Source organism: Octodon degus, unplaced genomic scaffold, assembly GCF_000260255.1.
Source record: "Octodon degus isolate 3935 unplaced genomic scaffold, OctDeg1.0 scaffold00052, whole genome shotgun sequence".
NCBI classification, from domain to species: Eukaryota; Metazoa; Chordata; class Mammalia; order Rodentia; family Octodontidae; genus Octodon; species Octodon degus.
In genome coordinates, this window is record NW_004524628.1 from 7,135,042 (window position 1) to 7,153,628 (window position 18,587).

At 46.7% G+C, this 18,587-nt stretch overlaps 1 protein-coding gene across 6 annotated transcripts in view; it reads left to right on the forward strand.

The window, feature by feature from the left end:
- Nucleotides 1-18,587, forward strand: part of Npas2 (neuronal PAS domain protein 2) — a 151,485-nt gene that overhangs the window by 1,578 nt on the left and 131,320 nt on the right. Inside the window, exon 1 of one of the 6 annotated variants that reach the window (XM_023717547.1) lies at nucleotides 7-59. The exons of 1 other annotated variant lie outside the window; for it this stretch is intronic. Coding sequence is in view for 2 of the 5 variants with exons in the window: in XM_023717546.1 (XP_023573314.1) it covers nucleotides 11,601-12,034 (434 nt within the window). In the remaining 3 variants the exon portion in view is untranslated. Of the gene's footprint in view, nucleotides 1-6; nucleotides 60-600; nucleotides 741-928; nucleotides 1,011-10,825; nucleotides 12,035-18,587 lie in introns of those variants that run through there. 4 more of the 6 variants (XM_023717548.1, XM_023717550.1, XM_023717546.1 and 1 more) reach the window with 4 other exon arrangements.

An 18,587-nucleotide genomic window follows, 5' to 3' on the forward strand; every position in this document is an offset into this window, starting at 1 on the left:
GGCCCGGCTCCCAGCGGCGGCGGGAGGCGCGACGCCTGGCCCGCCCGGCCCGCTCCCAGGTAAGAGGCCGCTCTCGCCGCGAGGCCGGGACGGAGTCCGTGCGCGCGGGCTTGCGTGGGGCGCGTGACTCTACCACCTGCCCCCGGCCTGGGAGGGGCTAGAGGTGGCGCGGCGCGGGGAGCCCGGGCGCAGAGCGGAGGGTCCCCTCTGTCGCTCCTCCGCCAGCATCCGGCCGCCCCACCAGCACCGGTGGGCTCCGGGCGCGTCTCGCAGCGGGACGCAAAGGACAGGCCCCCGAACCTCGGAATTTAAGATTCCTAAGAGGGTAGAATCAGGGTGGACAGGGGCCAGGTCCCGGGGAGGATGGTTATCTACCTCCGATGAACCCCATTGCGCACCCCTCTGAGCGCCGAAGCACCCGGGACGCCCAGAGAGTGCAGCGTGGCCCGGGCCCGCGGTGTCTCGGGGACCCTGAGTCGGAACTGGTTTTGGGCCGGATTGGCTGTTGGGTCCTGCGCTTAGAGAGCTCATTGCCAGACAGCCCGGAGCTCCCCAGGTTGGATGCCAGCGTGTCGCTTTGTTGGGAGGTGTGTCGCCTCCCGAGCCCAGAAAGGGCGCACTTTGACCTTTTAAACAGACACCCTGGGTTAGGGTCCGAACCAGGGGGAAGGGTCGGGTACCAAGGGGCTCTCTTCAAAACCAGCCTCGCTCCTCAGCCTGCTACTCCTTAACCGCTCAAGGTAAGAAAGTTTGCTTTCAGTCCTGTGATTCATAAATAATTAGTAACCAGTTTTGTTATTAAGCAAGATGGAATCCTTCAGTATACTCGTGCCCTTGCACAAAGTCTGAAACGTCCCGAGCTTGGGGGCGGGTAGTTCTGAAAGTTAAAAGCCCAGGCGTTCAACAGGTGTTCTAGGATGGTGAAGACAAGAGATCTGGCGTTTCTTTACCCATGGCTTTGGGATTGCCCTGGGAATCATTACAGCGGTTGTTAGCCTGTTTCTTTACAGGTGTGATATTGAGTAGTTATTAAATTAATTTAATCAGAAGAGACAAGCTAGTCAGTCTTGATCAATAGAACCCATGACTTCTTTTCCTTAATAAAAGGACTTTTTGCCACTTGGACTTCTCAAGTAATTAGTTCTGAAACAGGTCCTGGCAAGGCTCAGTTCTGTCAACGCCCCAGCCTACTGAAGTCCCAAGTCCCCAGCCGGTAAATTGACAGACTAATGACGGCTTGCCTGGAAAATAGAGAGCCCTCCTTAGGAAGCCCCCACTGAATTCAAGGGCACGTTCCAGCTCTATCTTTCTGCTACTGAGGTTTCCTTACAGGAAAATGTTTGCCAAAAATAACCCTAAAATTTATTTTTAAAATAAAAATGTTTAAAAAGAGTTATTCTGACCCCGGGCCGCTGTTTTTACAAAGCAAAACTTAAGTGTTTCATTACCGCGAAGCCAGACTCAGTAGCAGTATTGGTATTTCTCAGCAGTCTGCTTAAAGATTTAGTTAAAAATAAAGTGTGCAACAGAGAGACATTCAGTAATTATCTTCCATCTCACAGAGAGACGTGGAGCGTGGCTTAGAAAAATTGTAAGTGCTCTGCTTTTAGCCATTTTCTTCGTAGAAATCGATGCCTCTATTTATTTGCTGGCCTGTCCCACTGTGCACAAATGCAGAATTAGCTTCTTCTCACAGCTCCCCAGGCGGCTCATGTGGAGAGGAGGGAAGGCAGCACACTCTAGAGGAAATATGTTATTAATAAAATGCCCCCCAAGTGTTAACCATGCCAAGAAAAGAAGCCAATGAGTCTTTACTAATTAGTGTGGTGAAAAAATATTCTTCCTATGATAAGATAATGTTCAGATGGTAACTCAAGAATTGATCTTTATATAGAAAACAATTGTTTTTAAGCTCATTTGGTTCTTTTAAAAGAATTTGGGTTCTGCTTTGTATTTCTGACAGTTTAATAATGAAAATGATAAAAATAACGAGAGGGGTGAAGAAATAGCACATATCACCTGATGTATCATTCTTAATTTGAATCCATCTTATATTTTTCTGCCATTTTTCTTAACTCTTAGTGATCTTCATAGCTCTCTGCTAACACTCCTGCTTGGTCTTAGGTAAGAGATTCAAAGTTATTGAATTTCTTCAGATTAAAATAGCGTGTGCGTGCACTTTCAGTTCCACCGTTACATGTATTTATGTTTTCAGGAGTGCTTGGGAAGCTTAAGAACCCAAAGGGATACATCTTCTTGCTTAATTTTTGAGACGAGTGTGTGTTTTGTCCTTGATGTGAGTGGCCACTTCCTCCAGTGTGATCTCCACGCTGATGCCTTGCACACTTGGAATCTCTCTCTCCCCAGACAGGTCAGAGTGTGATGTGTGGACAATAGCTTAGTGATTCACTGAGCTATAGGCCAGCAGCTTGATGGCTGGGTAGCAAGCAGCTATGGGCCAGCAGTTCAATGGCTGGAAAGCATGCAGCTAATTGAGTTCCGGTGGAAATAGTGGAAATGGTACTTGATGTGTTATTTGCTTCCAGAAATGTTTCATTAGTGAATTCCTGATCCTCATTCTGTTTGTACCCACATTGGGAGGTCAGGGACCGTCATTCATATCTTATCTCTTCATCTCATCCTTTTGTGGCTTTATTCATCATAGATGCTCAATAAATAAGTGTGGGAAGTGAGCTGAATGGGCGGTAATCGCTCTCCAAAGGTGAGACATTTCTGAATGCTAATGGAGTGCTTAAGGATGAGTAATTCTGCTTTAAATCTAATGATATGGGGCTGGTGGGATGGCTCAGTGGTCTAAAGCACCTACTTAGAACAAGCTTAGCAAAACACAGAGACCGCGGTTCAATCCCCCAGCACCACATGCCAGCCAGCCCCGCCCCCTGGTGGGCTGAGCTGGCCACACACACACACACACACACACACCAATAAATAAATAAAATTTTAAAAAAATAATAAAATTTAAAAAAAATAATAAATCTAATGATGATTAATAGCTCCTTACAGCACTAAATAAACATGTATTAAATGTGAGCAAATGTTTAAAAGGAATTTTCATGTCATCTTTAGGTAAGGCACTAGTGTTTTTCACTTGAATTCTTTGAGATTAAGAACAACTTGGTATTTTTAAGCAAAGTCCTTTCTTAGGCAGATTTCCCTTGGAGAACTTGAACTTCTGCTGATCTTAAGTGGCTATTTTGGATGCAGAACAGAAAGGAGAGGGTTTATCTCCTGCTCTGGCATGAACTACCAAGCCTGTGAAAGGAGATAGAGTTGGGGGTGGACTTCAAAGGGCACCATGATTCACCTGGGGCCTTTGTTAAATTTGGATTCTAATTCTGGACATCTGGGCTGGGATCTGGGCCTCTCCATTTCCGACAAGCCCCCCAGTGTCCTCTGCCAGCCAGGTTGTGGGGCACACTTACGGGAATTTGCCACACATTTACTGAGCAGGTATTAAGAGGTAGACCAGATGATCCTCAGCACCGGAGCTGGCTCACACCCTGGGAGCTGGGAAGATGAAGAAGCTGATTCTTTGTAGACGGCACATGAGGGCTGAGGGTGCCACTGTAGGGTGGAAGGTGCCACTTTGTAGGTTGGTGGCTGAAGAGGGAAAGGAGATTTTTCTGGAGAACTTCCACACTGCTGACCTTGACCTAGAGTTGTGTTTGAATGGAGACCTTTGTGACTTGGCAAGAAATAAAATGCAGATTTGAAAGCCGGGCAGACTTGGGGTGGCCTCCCCGATCAGCTACTGGGTGACTTAGAGTGATGTTTTAACTTTTCTGAGTCTCCTTGTCTGGAAAATAGAACAGATAAAGCTTCCCCTTTGCCAAGTTTCTAGGATTGCAAGTGGAGGACAGGGATTAGGCCTAGCAAAAATAATTGCCCCTGATTGCCAATGAGAGAAAAGGGGGCTAGGAAGCAAGGCGAATGAGGCCCTTCCTTAGGTATTTTTCCATGTAGTTCACCAACTAGAGATTCTGTTCAGTTAGCTCATAAACCTAAAGCAGGTTGAGAACCAGGCTGGGGTGGCTGGGGCCAGACAGTGTGGAGGTTGACCAGATGCACGGTGGAAGGACTGGGAGTTTGCTTGTCTCCACCTTTCTCCTGCAGTCCTTGGTTAGTTTTGTTGCTAACCCTTCTGGAAGTATTGTCACCCAAGGCGGTGGCCAGTACTTAACTTATAGGTCCTATGCTTCTGAGCATGGAGACGAGTGTTTCTGGTCATCAGGTACTCCTTAGAAATGCAGTGCAAAGGAAGGGCAAGAACTTGTCCTTTTTGAGAGGCACTGAACCATCCCCTGGCAGGGGCCCTGTGAGGAGTAAAGCCATCTATCAGTCCTGTCATCTCATGCAAACTACCTGACTTTACTGTGCATTTTCCAGTCTGTACTCAGATAATTGCTCCCTCTTGACATCTAAGAGGATAGAAATGCAAGGACAGTTGTCTTCTTCACCCCATCATCAGGAGAGGTAGTCTGGGGCCCCTAAAGATACTTCAACTAACATCATTTGCTTTCCCTTTTTATATTTTGGGTTCCACTTATTTGCAGATGAGATTCTTTGTTGCTCATTGCCCCTGAGGTCCCTAAAGATAAGTCTTTAAAGCCAAATTCTAAAAGGATGGCAATGGGAGAAGAAAAATAAAGGAATAGTGAGGGAGACTGAGGGGAACAGGGGCAGGAAGAATAGAGATTGGAGCAGAAGGGTCATAGGTGGGAATGGGTCCAAAATCCACCCCATCCTGGTGGGCCTCGCTTGATGCCTTGCTGTAGGCTGTGTCCATATTCCCAGGGCACTGAAACTCTTCCACGCTCCCAGAAGCCACAGCCTACCTAAAGGCAGGCAAGAGCCAAACATTATGATTCCTCTAGCCTCTTCAGAACCAGAAATGCACCCTACAAGTTCATGCAAAAAAAAAAAAAAATTATAACCCCTTCATGAGCCAAGGATTAAAAACTGGACATCATTTTAAAATTTACTATTTTTCTGTGATTAAAGTCTATTTCATAGTTCTTGGAAAAGATAGAAAATAATAAAGAAAATAAAGATTGTCCAACTTTTAAAGTCTATTTCTTTTCAGTCTCTTCTCTAAGCATTAAAACAATTTTATATTTGATGTTTAAATAATTGCATGAATATAATCCTATAGACATTTTTAAGTAATATAGAACCTACTCTAGTAAAAAGAAAAAGATCGCCTCCATTTCTGTGGCCTTCCTAGAACCATTTCCCCTTTTTTGGTAAAAACCTGGCTTATAATTTTTTTTTTTTAATTGTTGTTGGCTTTTTTTTTGTCGGTACTAGGGATTGAACTCAGGACCTTGTGCTTGCCAGGCAGTCATTTATTTTACTGAGCTATCTCCCCTGCCCAAAATTCAGGTTTTGAAACTAAACAGGTCTCTAGAAGTAAATTCTGATCCATCTTTGTCAATGATTGGCTTGGGATGAGCACATGACTGCCTCAGCCAATAATATGTGAGACAGGCTACCTAGAGAATTTTGGGAAGTTTCTCTGACTCTCAGAAAGAGGCAAGAAAAGAGACCATTTTTTTTCTTCCACTGGATACTCCAGTGTGTAGACATAGTGCTTGTTAGCTGGCCAGCCAACAACAACGGAGTGCCAGTATCAGGTCCTGGCTTCCTATAGAAGCCTGCAGTGATGAGGATCAGGGTCTCTATGGTGCCCTTGATCTTATGAATTTCCCAAGTTTGTCGTAAAATCTTGAAACCTTCATTGCCATGTGCACCTGATCCAGTTAGGGTTTCTATTGGATTTAGCTAAAAGCATCTCATAACTGTGCCCTTCTCAAGAGGTAACTACTGTCAGCCATGGAATGTGTTCTACTAGTCATTTTTTGGTGCATTTACATATACAAGTATACACATATGTGCATATTTTTAAAACAGAACTCATTCTGTGCTACTAGTGACTTTTAAAATCTCAACAATATGGCATGAAATTTTCTTTTAGGTCATTACTTATATCTTTATTTTTAAAGGCTAGAGATAATTATTCAGAAGTATGGATGGGATATAATTTATCTAACCTATATCCCTGTTGATAAACATTTGTTGGGTTATTCCACTTCTTCAGTTTCAGTGTTTATGTCAATTTCTGTATCTATGCATCTTTGTGTGCATTTCAGTGTTTCCTAGGTCAGAGATTACTAGGAAGGGATTCCTGGAAAAGAAAGTGTTGCTCCTCTTTGAAAGATTGATAGATGCTGCCTAATTGACAACTGTAAAAGCCGGACCTATGGTCCTTTCCATCCACAGCACTTAAGAGAGCCCTGTCTGAGCAGCTTAAATAACGTTGCATATTGTCCAACTTTTGTGTCTTTCCTCTGTGTTTTCACATGCTTGCAGGAATACCAGTTACAGTTTTATTTTTATTCTCATTGTTTCCTTTACCTTGAACATAAATATTTTCATTGACATTAAAAATTCCATGTCAACATAATTTTGATGGCTACATAATCTATTCACCCACATAGGATGCATTCCAGAACTGAACTTGTAAGCCGTATTGTTTCAGGCATCATGACAAGAAAAAAATATATCTCTTTGATATAGATGGAGCTTTGTTGAAAAAAATTGTTCCACTTGAGGTTGGTTGAATGTAAATGTAAACTGAAGAATTCAGGGACAAATATAATTATGTAGGGAGTGTTGCAGTGGTATGCAAAAGCACAAGAGGGGATCCCTGAAGTTGAGGCTCTCCATCAAAATTAAGTTGACATGATCAGCTTTGCAGTACTCTTGAAAGATTTCTTAGAACTGATGCTAGAGCTGCGCCCCTGCAGTGATCCGCTTCCAGGAAAGCCCGAGGAGACAGTCTTCCAGGCCTCTCACCAGCCAGACCCTGAGCTGCCCCAAACATTTCTAAGAAGCTTTGCTCCCTTCAGAATCCTGAGAGCTCGCAGTCTGCCAGACTGAGTTCAGCTGCTGAGTGTGCAGTCATCGCTTATACAGACACTCTGTCCCTTGCATGACACATAGCTGAAACGAGGGCTTGCTGGGGTCATTGAACTTTTGTTCGTTTTCTGAGACAAGGTGTCACTGTGTAATTCAGGCTAGCCTTGAACACCCTGTGTAGCCCAGACAGGCCTTGAACTCATGGCGATCCTCTCACTCAGCCTCCCAAGCTGGCGTAACAGGCATGCTATCATTTCTGCTGGGGAGGACAGGATGGCTATTGGGATGGATAAAACTTAAAAAAAAAATAGTAATCATCCTTCTGGGAAGAATACTTTTGCAAATTTTGACTCTTGTACCCAGGACCCTGAGCCATCTGCTGTCCTGTGATAAGAAAAGGAAAACTTATGAGAGAGTAGATCTTCCGAGAGGAAACAAGGCCACACAGACCAAGAAGCCTTGAAATCTTAGCAGATTTCTAAAGGACATCGAAAGACACACAACAGAGCTTTGTGGTCCTTGTTATAGACATGAAAGTATCTGTACATCCTGGTGTGCGTAGACTGACAGTCACAGAGAAACTTAGAGGCCACCAAAAAATAAGAATGCCTCCATGATTTATTAATTTTTATTCATTACATTTGGGGCATGCAAGCACAGTTTTTCTTTCTTAATTCAGACAGGTTAATTCCATTCCAAAGCCAGCATTCAGTTCCCTGTTTTCTGAGTTGTCTATAGTCTTTGAGGTAGTTCTACAAATAGCCAAATTCAGATTTTTGGTGTTATCTAGAAACATTGGCCTTTGTTGTCTTAGTTACCTTCCTATCATTGTGACAAACTACCCGAGATAAAGAATTTCAAAGGAGAAATGGTTTGTGTTCATGATGGCTTTTCTTATTGTTGTTGTTGTTGTTTTCATGATACTAGGGACTAAACCTAGAGCCTTTACACTGAGTGACATTCTGAGCCCATTTTTAATTTATTTTGAGACATAGTCTTGTCAAGCTTCCCACAGGCTGAGCTCAAATTTGTGCCCATCCTGCCTTAGCCTCTCAGAGTGGTAAGATTACAGGCCAATCCTGATTGGCTCCACTGCTTTAGGCCCAAGGTAGGCCCAAGCAGAGGAAAGCAGCTCACTTCATGGCAGCCTGGAAGTGAGAGAGAGGGGAAGAGGGCGGCTGTCCCAATAGCTCCTCTGGCCACACCCCCAATGACCTCACTTCCCCATGCTAGGCCACACCCCCAAAGACCTCATTTCCTCTCACTAAGCCCTCTTTTTAAAGGTACCACTGCCTCCCTCTAGTGTCCCAGACTGGTGACCAAGCTTTGGCACGTCGTCTTTGGAGGACATTTAAGATCCAAATCATGAAAAGTATATTTTTAGTTTAAGAACTTTTCCATTTCACAACAGTAACACCTGCTTAGAAACAGCCCGCATCACAAAGTAAGTGGTTTGACCAGCTGCCGAATGACAGCACAAAGGGAGGGAACAGGCATGACACTAGACAGGTGGCTTCCAGGGCTGGAGCGAAGGCAGGGAAGAACCTGTCTGGCTTCCATGTTGGCCCAACAAATGGTGTGTTTGCCACATCATCACTCTCACCTGTGCTGTCAAGGAAAGACACGGCCTCTGGCATCATCATCAGCTGCAGTGAAGGAAGCCTGTTTCCTTGGAGACCCAGATCTAACAAGCATAAGGAAAGCTTGAAAACCATGTTTTGGGATGTGTTTTGTGGCGGGGGCTGGAATGATGAGCCCCGGGAACAGCTCACTGGAAGACCGCGAGCAGATGTGGTCCTCCTAGGACCTCAGCAAGGCCTGTCTAATGATCAGAGCCGTTTACTGCTGTGATCTCTCCCCTCACCCTGTCCCTGTGATTGTCAGAGAGAGAGACTCATTCCCCCAGCACGTTAGCACAGCAACTTTGTAGTGGCCTGGTGACCTCTTCAGCCGGAGAACTTGCATCTGTCTCCGGTCACATATGGGCCTTGACTAATCCAGTGTTGAGTTGGTGGCTCAGGGCAACCTGACTTCAGTAGAGGTAAGAGAGCTTCTGATTTCTGAGCTGCTTTGGGGACTGCCGTGTTGTCTTGCAGCTCTCTGCTGGAAGTGGTGATGTGGCCTCTGTCCACATTTGCTGGAATCATGGGAACACCTGCCACCCTCCCCCTTCTGAAATCTACGACTCATTCATGCCCCCCAGGTTTACCAAGTGGCTCACCAACCTTTCACAACCACTTTTACTTTTGTATTTAACTTCTATTTTTATGAGTCCACCTTAAGTACGTAACAGTGACATTCACTGTGGGGCTCTGTTAGATGTGTAGAGCACATTTCTCATCTAAACCCCACCTGCTGTGAAGACTGTGTCCTTAGATTGTGATTTGAGGTGACTCTGATGAAAATAGGTGCCTCCTCTGCTATACTTCTCATTCCTGAGGTTTTTGCTTCTTTGGGTTCGCAGTGCCTGCAGCCCTTGCTTGCTGGCTGTCACCTGCTGGAGCCCCAAGTACTCCACTTCCAGGTGTCTCCTAGGAGCTTCCTGGCAAGGTGTCAGCTGCCATCAGGGAAACAGCTGCTGGAATCATCTCCATGCTTGTGCATGTCCCTCCCATGACCGAGCCTGGGCTCTGGCTGGGTGCACAGGTGTATGAAAACCTGGCGCCTGTGCGGGGCAGGCACAGAGCCGTCCCATAGGGCTCCATGGGGCAGGGTAGAGAACCACGCTGGCTCCTGACTGCCACATCCCAGGTGTTACCTCTCAACACAGTGTCACAGGAAACTTGAGTGCACCCCAGTTCTTCTGTGGGCTGCCTGATCCCCTTCTCTGCCTTCCCAGCCTGGGCAGTTCCTGGGTCATCCTTGTCCCTGGTCTCTCGTAATCCACCCTGGCCATTGTTGGCTGTCCTTAGTCACAGCCCGACACTGCTGGGCAGGGCCAGAGCAGTTTTCCCTCCACTCTGTAGAAATGCTGTGTCTCAGGCAGTGAGCGGTACACGCCAGCTTCTGCCACGTCAGTTTGGAACTGTGCTGCCTGCTTTGCAGCTGTCCCTCGGTGTCCTTGGGAGATTGGCTTCCTGACCACAGGACACCAAAATCTGAGGGTGCTCAAGTCTCTCACATAAAATAGCACCACATTTGCCTAGAGCCTGCGCCTGCCCTCTGCATCCCTCACAGCGCCTAACACAGTACAAATTCTGCATAAATTATTGTGGGGCTGTGAACCTGTGTGGGGCAGGTGACAAGAAAAGCACACACATTCAGGCCAGGTGTTTTCTTCTTTAACGTTTTTGGCGTGTGGTGGGTTGAGTGCGCAGCTGCAGAACTAAACATCTGGAGGGCACAGTGTGTGCAGAGGCCTGCAGCAGGGGCAGCCTGGGCCGCGGATCCCACCCATGAGTGGCCCCTTGTGTCTCCGTGCCTGGGAAAGCAGTGTTCTCCCTGCAAGTAAGGTGTTGCTGTCCTGCTTAAGAGCCCCGAGTTGGCTTCTTATTACCAAAAACTGGAAAATATTGGGTGTTTCTAGGAAGGCGCTATCGTGCTTGAATTTCCAAAAGAACAGTTCTTTTTGCACTCCTGGTTTCTACAGTGTTAGCTGTTCAAAGTGGTCAGCCCTAGAACCTGTATATTACACGTGGAGCCCCTCAGACGTCCGCCTTGCTGTGTGTCCCAGTACGTAGCTCTGTTCTCCTCCAGTTGTGCTTGTTTGGGGGCCGCAGAAAGATACACTTCCCTTCTTGTTTTCTAGCGGCTCAGGACTGGCGGCTGCGGTGTGCGTTGCAACCAGGCTCTTGCGATGCCCACAGAGCATCCCTGCCTTCTCTTCGGGTGTCCCGCAAAGCATCCCTGCCTTCTCTTCGGGTGTCCCATTGTTGACCTGTGACCTGATTTGAAATCACAGCGTGTGAGTGACAATTGCTGCATGGGTCAGTGACCCTTTTACATGGTTTCATGGGGACAGCTGAAAGCTATAGCCCCCTGACATGGTCACCCCAGGAAGTGACCTCAGCCGGTCCCCCGGAGCCCCAGATTCCGTTGCCTCCTTGGTAAGAGGAAGGTGTCAATGTGTAGAGCCAGAAGCTAAGAGGAGAGAATGCTTGCTGAAGAGTTGCATACGAATGAAAAGTCGTATTGTTTTGCGACTTGCTGCTGTGACCAGTCCGTCACTCAAACCCCGGTGCGCCCAGCTGGGTAAATGCCAGCCTCAAGAGGTTTTCCTCTTGAAGGAAATACTTGATTTGTTCAGACAAGGTACATGCTAGCAATTAAAATCCCAGTATTTCCCAGCACACCCTTAAAGGCTAGACTAATGGGAAAAGCGAAAAACTTCAGCTATGGAGACCAAACCCTTAGCAGGGCTTGGCAGGCACTGGGGTTGCGCTGTTTGCTTCCCGAAGCTCTTGCCATTTGTAAGAACAAAGTGCCCTGATAACCTTCCATGCGTGGGATGGCAACCCAGCCTCTGTGTATTCCCGTGGATCCTGAGATTTTATGAAATGTCGCTATGGAGCTATTTTGCCGTGACAAATGTGACTTGCGCTATTTCGTGTGACCTTTCCTTTTTCCAAAGGGGATTGGTCTGAGGAGCCAGAGCTCAAATCCTACCACTCTAGGATTCTGTCGTTCAGCTTCGATGTCAGAATTCCCCACAGGACTAGGCAATGCTGATTGACAGCGAGATGGGGAATGTCTCACGTGCATGCAGTGCTGGGGAAGAGGCTGGTTTGAGGTGGAAGGAGAGGAGCTCAGTGGTCACCCTGTCCCCTGAGGCTCCTGTTTTCCAAGTGCAAATTGGACACGAAGGCAGCAGAGGGGTCAGGCTCTGGCCCTGGAGCTTGCAGGCGACTGGCAGCCCTGCTGTCCCCTTCCGGGTGACTCCATGCTTCCCTTCTCTGCTGGAAGCCAGAAGGTTTAGTCACCTGGCACATAAGGGCTTCTCAGGCTCAATTCCAATAAACCTGCAAGAAGAAGGCTCCCCAGCTCCAGCCACTGCGTGCCCCAGAAGGCCCGGGAGGGACACCCTGCAGACTCAGCAGCCAGCTCAGCCCTGCGTTACCTTATCTCTCTGCATGCACACCACAGCCTGCACCCTGACGTGAGTACAGTAAGATAAGGAGGCAGCGTGGGCACAGCGAGAAATTAGGACAAGGCTGGACATGGACTGTCCACTGTCCCTGGGAACCAACTCACTGTTAGTTCCTGACATCAACTTCAAGATAAGCAGAATGAATACACCGAGCTCATTCATGTCTATGTTGTTGAAGATGTCTGCTCGCCTTTATAACTTTAGTGTGTGATGCCTGGGCTCAAAGCCAGGGCCTCATACCTGCCCAGCAAATCCCTAGCACAGGCCTGTGCTCCCTGCTGCTAGTGACTTTTGAAAATTGACACATAGCTCAGTGGTACAGTGCCTGCCTAGAAAGCACAAGGTCCTGAGTTTGATTTGTGGTACCAAAAAAAAATTGGCAGATAGCTGTACATATATACAGAGTCTGGTGTGCTCTTAAGGCTCATTTGTGTATTGATACTCTGCAAACACAGGTTATCCATCATCTCAAACCTTTAAGCATTTCTTTAGGATAAGAATATTCCAAAGCCAAGCATGATGCTGCACACCTGTAATCCCAGCGCTGGGGAGGCTGAGACAGGAGGAGGATCATTGTGAGTCTGAACTGTGTAGCGAGACCCTGTATAATTTTTTTTAAAAATGAATATTCAACATCCTGTCACATAGCTGTTCTGAGTCATACAATAGTACTGCTGGTGCCTTGTTCATACGTGTTTGCAGTGCATGCTGATTGCGCTTATCAAGGGGAGTTGTACATGTTCAGAACGCTTCTTAATTCTTTTCAGCCCCTTTCCACCTCCTCTCCCTCCCCGTATCTTGGTTCCCTTCCCATCTGCAAAAGCTCCGGCTCCCCGTTTCCTATTATCCATCCTTTTCTTTGTTCCTCAGATTGTTTATGCTTTGGGTTTCTCATCTAGAAGAAGCCTTGTGCTATTGAGATGTGTGTCTGATGATTCTCAGCTGACATTAGAGTCTCGAGGTGCATGCTTTTTCCTAAATATTGTTAATGCTAACCAGCCTCTGCGTACTAAAACAGCAGAACTTTTCCTCCTAGCTGGCTATAACTTATTTTCACAACTTTTCTTAGCACTTCTCAGGCGTGGTAAGGGAGATCAAGGTCAGCCATAGGATTTTCTCACCTGTAGTCCTTCACCTCATAAGTTTGTCACTGCCACTCTTTGGGCTTCTTCTGATCATGTTTCCTTACTCAGTATACAAGGTAAGCCGTCCTTAGGTCTAGGAGTCATTGGGGAGGAGCCATGGTTGACTATCACTGTCCCTCACCTCTGCTCCTTTGGTCTGACAACAGTCCCTTGAAGGAAGTGCTGTTATATAAAATGCCCATTTAATGTATGTGACACTGAGGCTGCCAACGCTGACGTGACTCATGCAGGGACTGTCAGGGCCAGAGCCTGAACGAAGCCCTTTCAAAAAGGACAGAAATAGAGCAGCTGGTGTTTATTTACTCTTTATGAAATGCCACTTCCAAGAAGAGAGAGTGTGTATCTAGAACAGATTAAGCCTTTGGAACATGACTTCTCTGGCAGGAGTGGCTTTCGGGAGTGAGGGTGTTGTGCGCTCGGGTATTGTGCACTCGGTGTACGCAGTTTTGGAACCCGCTCTGCCCAGCCCTTCAGAGGAGGAGACCGCCATGAAAGGGCACAAAAAGAAACACTTGCAGAAAAAATTTTTAGGGCAAATTCATTATTCTGTTCCTGCCATCTTTTAGTAGCTAACCTGCTTTTCAAAACTGCTTCTGTGGCTGTAATGAGGGCTGTTAAATCAGGACACTCGTTCCGTCTCGCCTCATTTTCTTGGAGTCAGGGACATCTTTCTTCAGCTGAAGTTAGTGCAGAGATAGGGGCTATCAGGTGTGACATTTGTAAGCCACTGTGTCACTTGGACTGGGCTGGTGGAGGTGCTGGGAACCCAGCAGTGGGCTGATTTATGGAGAAGTGTCTAGGAGTCAGGCCAGGCCACCCTGAAGCATCCTCATCCACATGGGACCACACACGTCTGCACTCCGTCATTTAAAGGGAAACAGGAGCCAGGAAGGTGTGACGGATGTTTAAGTATCAGGACTTGGGTGCCTGCCTTCCTGCCACCACCATTTATGAGAGCAGAAACAAAATCCAAAAAGAAACCTAAGAGAATCTGGCCTGTTGGAGCCCTGACCTATGCATATTACATACACGTGTGTCAAGCACGTCAGTGATGGGCGGCCACCTTACTCAGATTTGTTCCACACCTACACCAGAGGAGTGGAGTCAACCACCAGGCACTTTCTGAGAATATGTGAGCTGCCCTCACCATGCTATTTCTGTTTTCTTTGCAGAATCCTTTAGTAACAGCTATCTGAATTAGTCTGGGCTGCGTGGAATTTCAGAGAGTTCTAGGAAACTAACACTCAACATGGCTGCAGAAGGGTTTCAGATATTAGAAGGCAGGGCAAGCCAAATGCTGCCATGCGACAATAATGACAGGGTGTGGTGCAGTGGGATGACTTGTGGTAGGGGCCAACTCTAGAACTATAGGAGATAATCATGATTGGAGGAGTAGCTCAGTTCTGATTGTGCAACTCCTGCACGTTGGTCAGCGTTCCTTAATTGTAACAAAACACCTGAGGCAACCAGCGAAGAACAGGAAAGTTTTACTTTGGGTCACAGTTTTGGCGATTTTCATTCATGACTGACTGACCCTGCTGCCTTGGACCACAGTAGGACCAGGTGTTAGGATGAATTGTTTACCAGAAAAATGGAAGAGAAGGAGAGAAAAGGCCAGGATCCCATTGTATGCCCCAGTAACTGGTCTCCCTCCTTATGAACCCCTCTCTTTAAGGGGCATTTCCAGTAGTTCATGGCTGGGGGGAGGCCAGAGACACATGGGCCCCTGGGGAGCATGCTCAACCCAAATGCTTGCATGCAGGTAAGCTGTACGCCTTAGTCACTTTTTCCTTCACTGGAACAGAGTACCTCACACCCACAGCTTAAGCCAGGAGGGTTTTATTTTGGCTCACATCTCAGTTCTTGGTTGTCTGGGTCCAAGGCAGGGCAGCATGGTCCACGGGCACCATGGAGAACTGCTCACAGCACAAGAAGCAGACAGAGAAGAGAGGAGGGTGGAGAGATGTGCAACCTTCCAGGCCATGCCCACAGCACCCGCCTCTTCAGACCAGGGCCCGCCTCTGGCAGCGAGTTTGCTCTGAGCCGCATAATCCAGGCCCCCTCCCAAGCCCCCACTTCAATTGCTCACGGCTCTAGGGCATCAAGGTAGAAACCGAATGTGAAGCCTGTGAAGTGCCCTTCCGCATCAGCTCCCTACACAAAGCGTTTGGCATCTTGGTTTCAGTACTTACCTGGTTCCAGCGTCACAGTTTCTTTTTTTTTTTTTTTAATTTATTTTATTTTATTTTTGGTGGAACCGGGGATTGAACTCAGGCCCTTGCGCTTGCCTGAGAAGCGCTTATTCCACTTAGCCATCTCCCTGGCCCCACGGCGTCACAGTTTCATGTCCTTGAGGAAGATGAATTCCTGGGACACCACCAGGGTCTAAAGGAATGGTTCTCTTCAGCTTTCCCAAAGGGGGACAGGTTTGGCTAGAAACAGGAAAGAAGCGTGGAAGGAAGAAGAGAGATTTATAAATTCTGAATCATGATATTTTTGTTTGTTTGGGGGCCGAGTTTGAGGCCTGAGAATTGATACCAAAGATACTTTTGATCACTGTAGCGCAGCTCGGCTGGTGGCCGCAGTCACACTGCTAGTGCCAGTAAGTCACGTTTTTCACGGACGCCTGAGTCATGCAGGAGCACCCCTCCTTCCTGAACCAATTCATGTTCCAGGGTGAATCTAGTATCCCAAGGAGAGATTTGCTCAGAGGAGAAGGCCAAAGTCGCTTGAATCTAGGCAGAAAAGGCAATTCACTCAGATAGCTTGAGGCCCAAGGCGTATCGACTTTATGTTCTATCTGAAAATTAAATTGTAAAAGATCATATTTATCTTAATGTCTTTTTCTTTCTGTTAGATCTTACTAGGATTGCCATATTTTTTAGGCATAGCTTGTTATATTTTTGAAAGTTCCCTTTCAGTGACTATCCAAAAGCTCAGGGCAGTATTTGGAATTAGCGCCCAGTGTGATTAAAGAAAAAATGAATTTTCATCAAGTTGGTCTTCGGGAATCTTCAAGCTAAAGTGAAAAAATAAAAACAAACCTTGGATGTGTACTAAGAAGAGAGATGCTGTCATCCTCATCTTTGACTCTTAGGACTGGGGCCTCCAGTGAGGAGAGTGGACGGAAGGAAGCCAGGGCCTCTGATGCAGCAGGAGAAACCAAGGCCAAGCTCAGCAGTGGCGGAGCCCAGGAGAAAGCAGGTCTCTGACAGGAAGTCGCTGTCTGCTCCTTTTCTGCCCCTCCTTCCCTCATTGCCCTGCCTGTCATCTGGTGGAGATGGTGATCATTGTAGAAGCAGGGGCGGGATTGTAGATGGGGCTGGCACAGAAGAAAGCAGTGCTGTATCTTTTTTTTTTTTTAAGATGTTTAAAATTTATTTATTTATTTATTTATTTATTTAGTGTGTGTGGCCAGCTCAGCCCACCAGGGGGCGGGGCTGGCTGGCATGTGGTGCTGGGGGATTGAACCGCGGTCCCTGTGCTCTGCTAAGCTTAGTTTGTTCTAAGTAGGTGCTTTAGACCACTGAGCCATCTCACCAGCCCCAGTGCTGTATCTTTTAAGCCCTCCACTACCATCACCAGTTTAGCGTATTTTCCAATTCCCACACATAGGCTAGGTAATGACAGACACTTAAAATTCGCTTTCTGTGAATACGTGTGCTGATTGGTTTTGGAAGGCTGATTTGCGTAGTCTAAGTTGATCTGCAGGGCTCAGAGAATAACACCAGGAGACCCCGATGTAGCCCCTTTTAGCTGTGGGGAAGTCATTTCCTTCCCTTCCCCTTCTGAGAAATCCCAAAATCCAGGCACACCTCTGCAAGGGGCACTTGTGGTGACCAGATGGCATTGCAGCTGTAAAGTTCCTCGAGCCTGCTGGTGCCTAGTGTAAGGGGAGCTTTGCTTCATTGCTTTGGAGAAGCTAGTATTTAATATGCTGAAGGGTTTATCTTTTTAATTTTTTATGTTAATGAGAAAGAAATAGCGACAAGACAGTTTCAAAACAGGTTAGTAGGACAGTTACGATAGTTAATACATTGCATGTTGTTGTCTTCGTAGTAGTTATTCACAGTACAAGATGCAGACATGATCTCTTGTCTAAACATATTAGTACAAATCTTTCTTCTCAAACTAAGAGAAAGGAGCTGTATATCTATCCTAACTATTTTGTATATACATATTTTTTTACTACAATATGGTCCTTCATTTATATCTCCCTTTTTTGTTTTGTTTTATCAGAGATGGGTGTTTAAATGTTAGAAATATATGTTTACAACCACATAGATCATTTTTCTGGTCCTCCATTTTTATATCCTTCCAATTCATTGTGACTTAAAATCAACCTCCAGCATGTTGACTTACTTCATATCAGTTAAGAGTATTTATACAAAAGACATATGGGATGTGTTCACCCACACGTGGAAGTTAAAAACACTGATCTCAGAAGGAAAGAATGGCCTGGTGAGTGGTCACAAAGGCTAGGGAACAGAGAAGACGGGGACGGAGAGGGCCAGGCTAACAGGGACCGAGGTGCAGCTGGGCAGGAGGGAGACCGTCTTGGCTCCACAGCCCAGGGTGATTATGATAGACAATTAATTGAATATTTCACACTTGCCAATAAAGAGGATTCTGAATGTTCCCTACACCAGGAAATAGAAGTGTGTGAGATGGTAGACTTGCCAGTGACCCTGATCTGACCATACATGTGTACCCGTGTGCTGAAACGTCACATGGTGCTCTGTAAGTATGGACAGTTATGATTGCATCCATTAAATACGTCTTAAATAATATGTGTGCTTGACTCCAGAAGTTCATCTCCGGTGGACCCTCTGAGAACTATAGACAAAGGGATTTCCATCTGTTTAAATTATGCCTTTATGATTGATAGGATTTAGGATTGACGACAACCTGCTAGCAGTCACTAAGTGTGTTACGGCGACGCCCCTCTATACCAGGGGTTTTGTGGTGTGGTGCTCTGTGTGCATGCATTTGAATGGCTCTTTGCTTAACTTTCCAGGCCGCTGAGCCTTTGCTCTTGCCATGGCCTCTGCCTGGAGCACCCTGCCAGCATCGTCACCCAGGCTCCTGCTGTCCCTGTCAGACAGCTATGCCCTCTGGGTTCCTGCAGACCCTCCTGCACGTCTGTTGCACGGGGTGTCTGCAGTTTGAAGTTTCACGGTTGCAATTTCCACAGACATCCCCCCTTGGGATGGAGGTGTCCTGAGCAGAAGTCAGATGCTTTTACCCTTTGTTTCTCAGCAGCTACCACAGAGCAGCCCTGCTTTCTCAGAGTATACTGTACTGAAGGCCAGGAAGAAGGAAGCCTGTGACCATTTGAACAGGGGCTGTCTTTTCCCAGGTTCATTGTCCTTTCTCAGGCCCTCAGATGTTTCATCATGTCAGGTCTACTTGTGCTC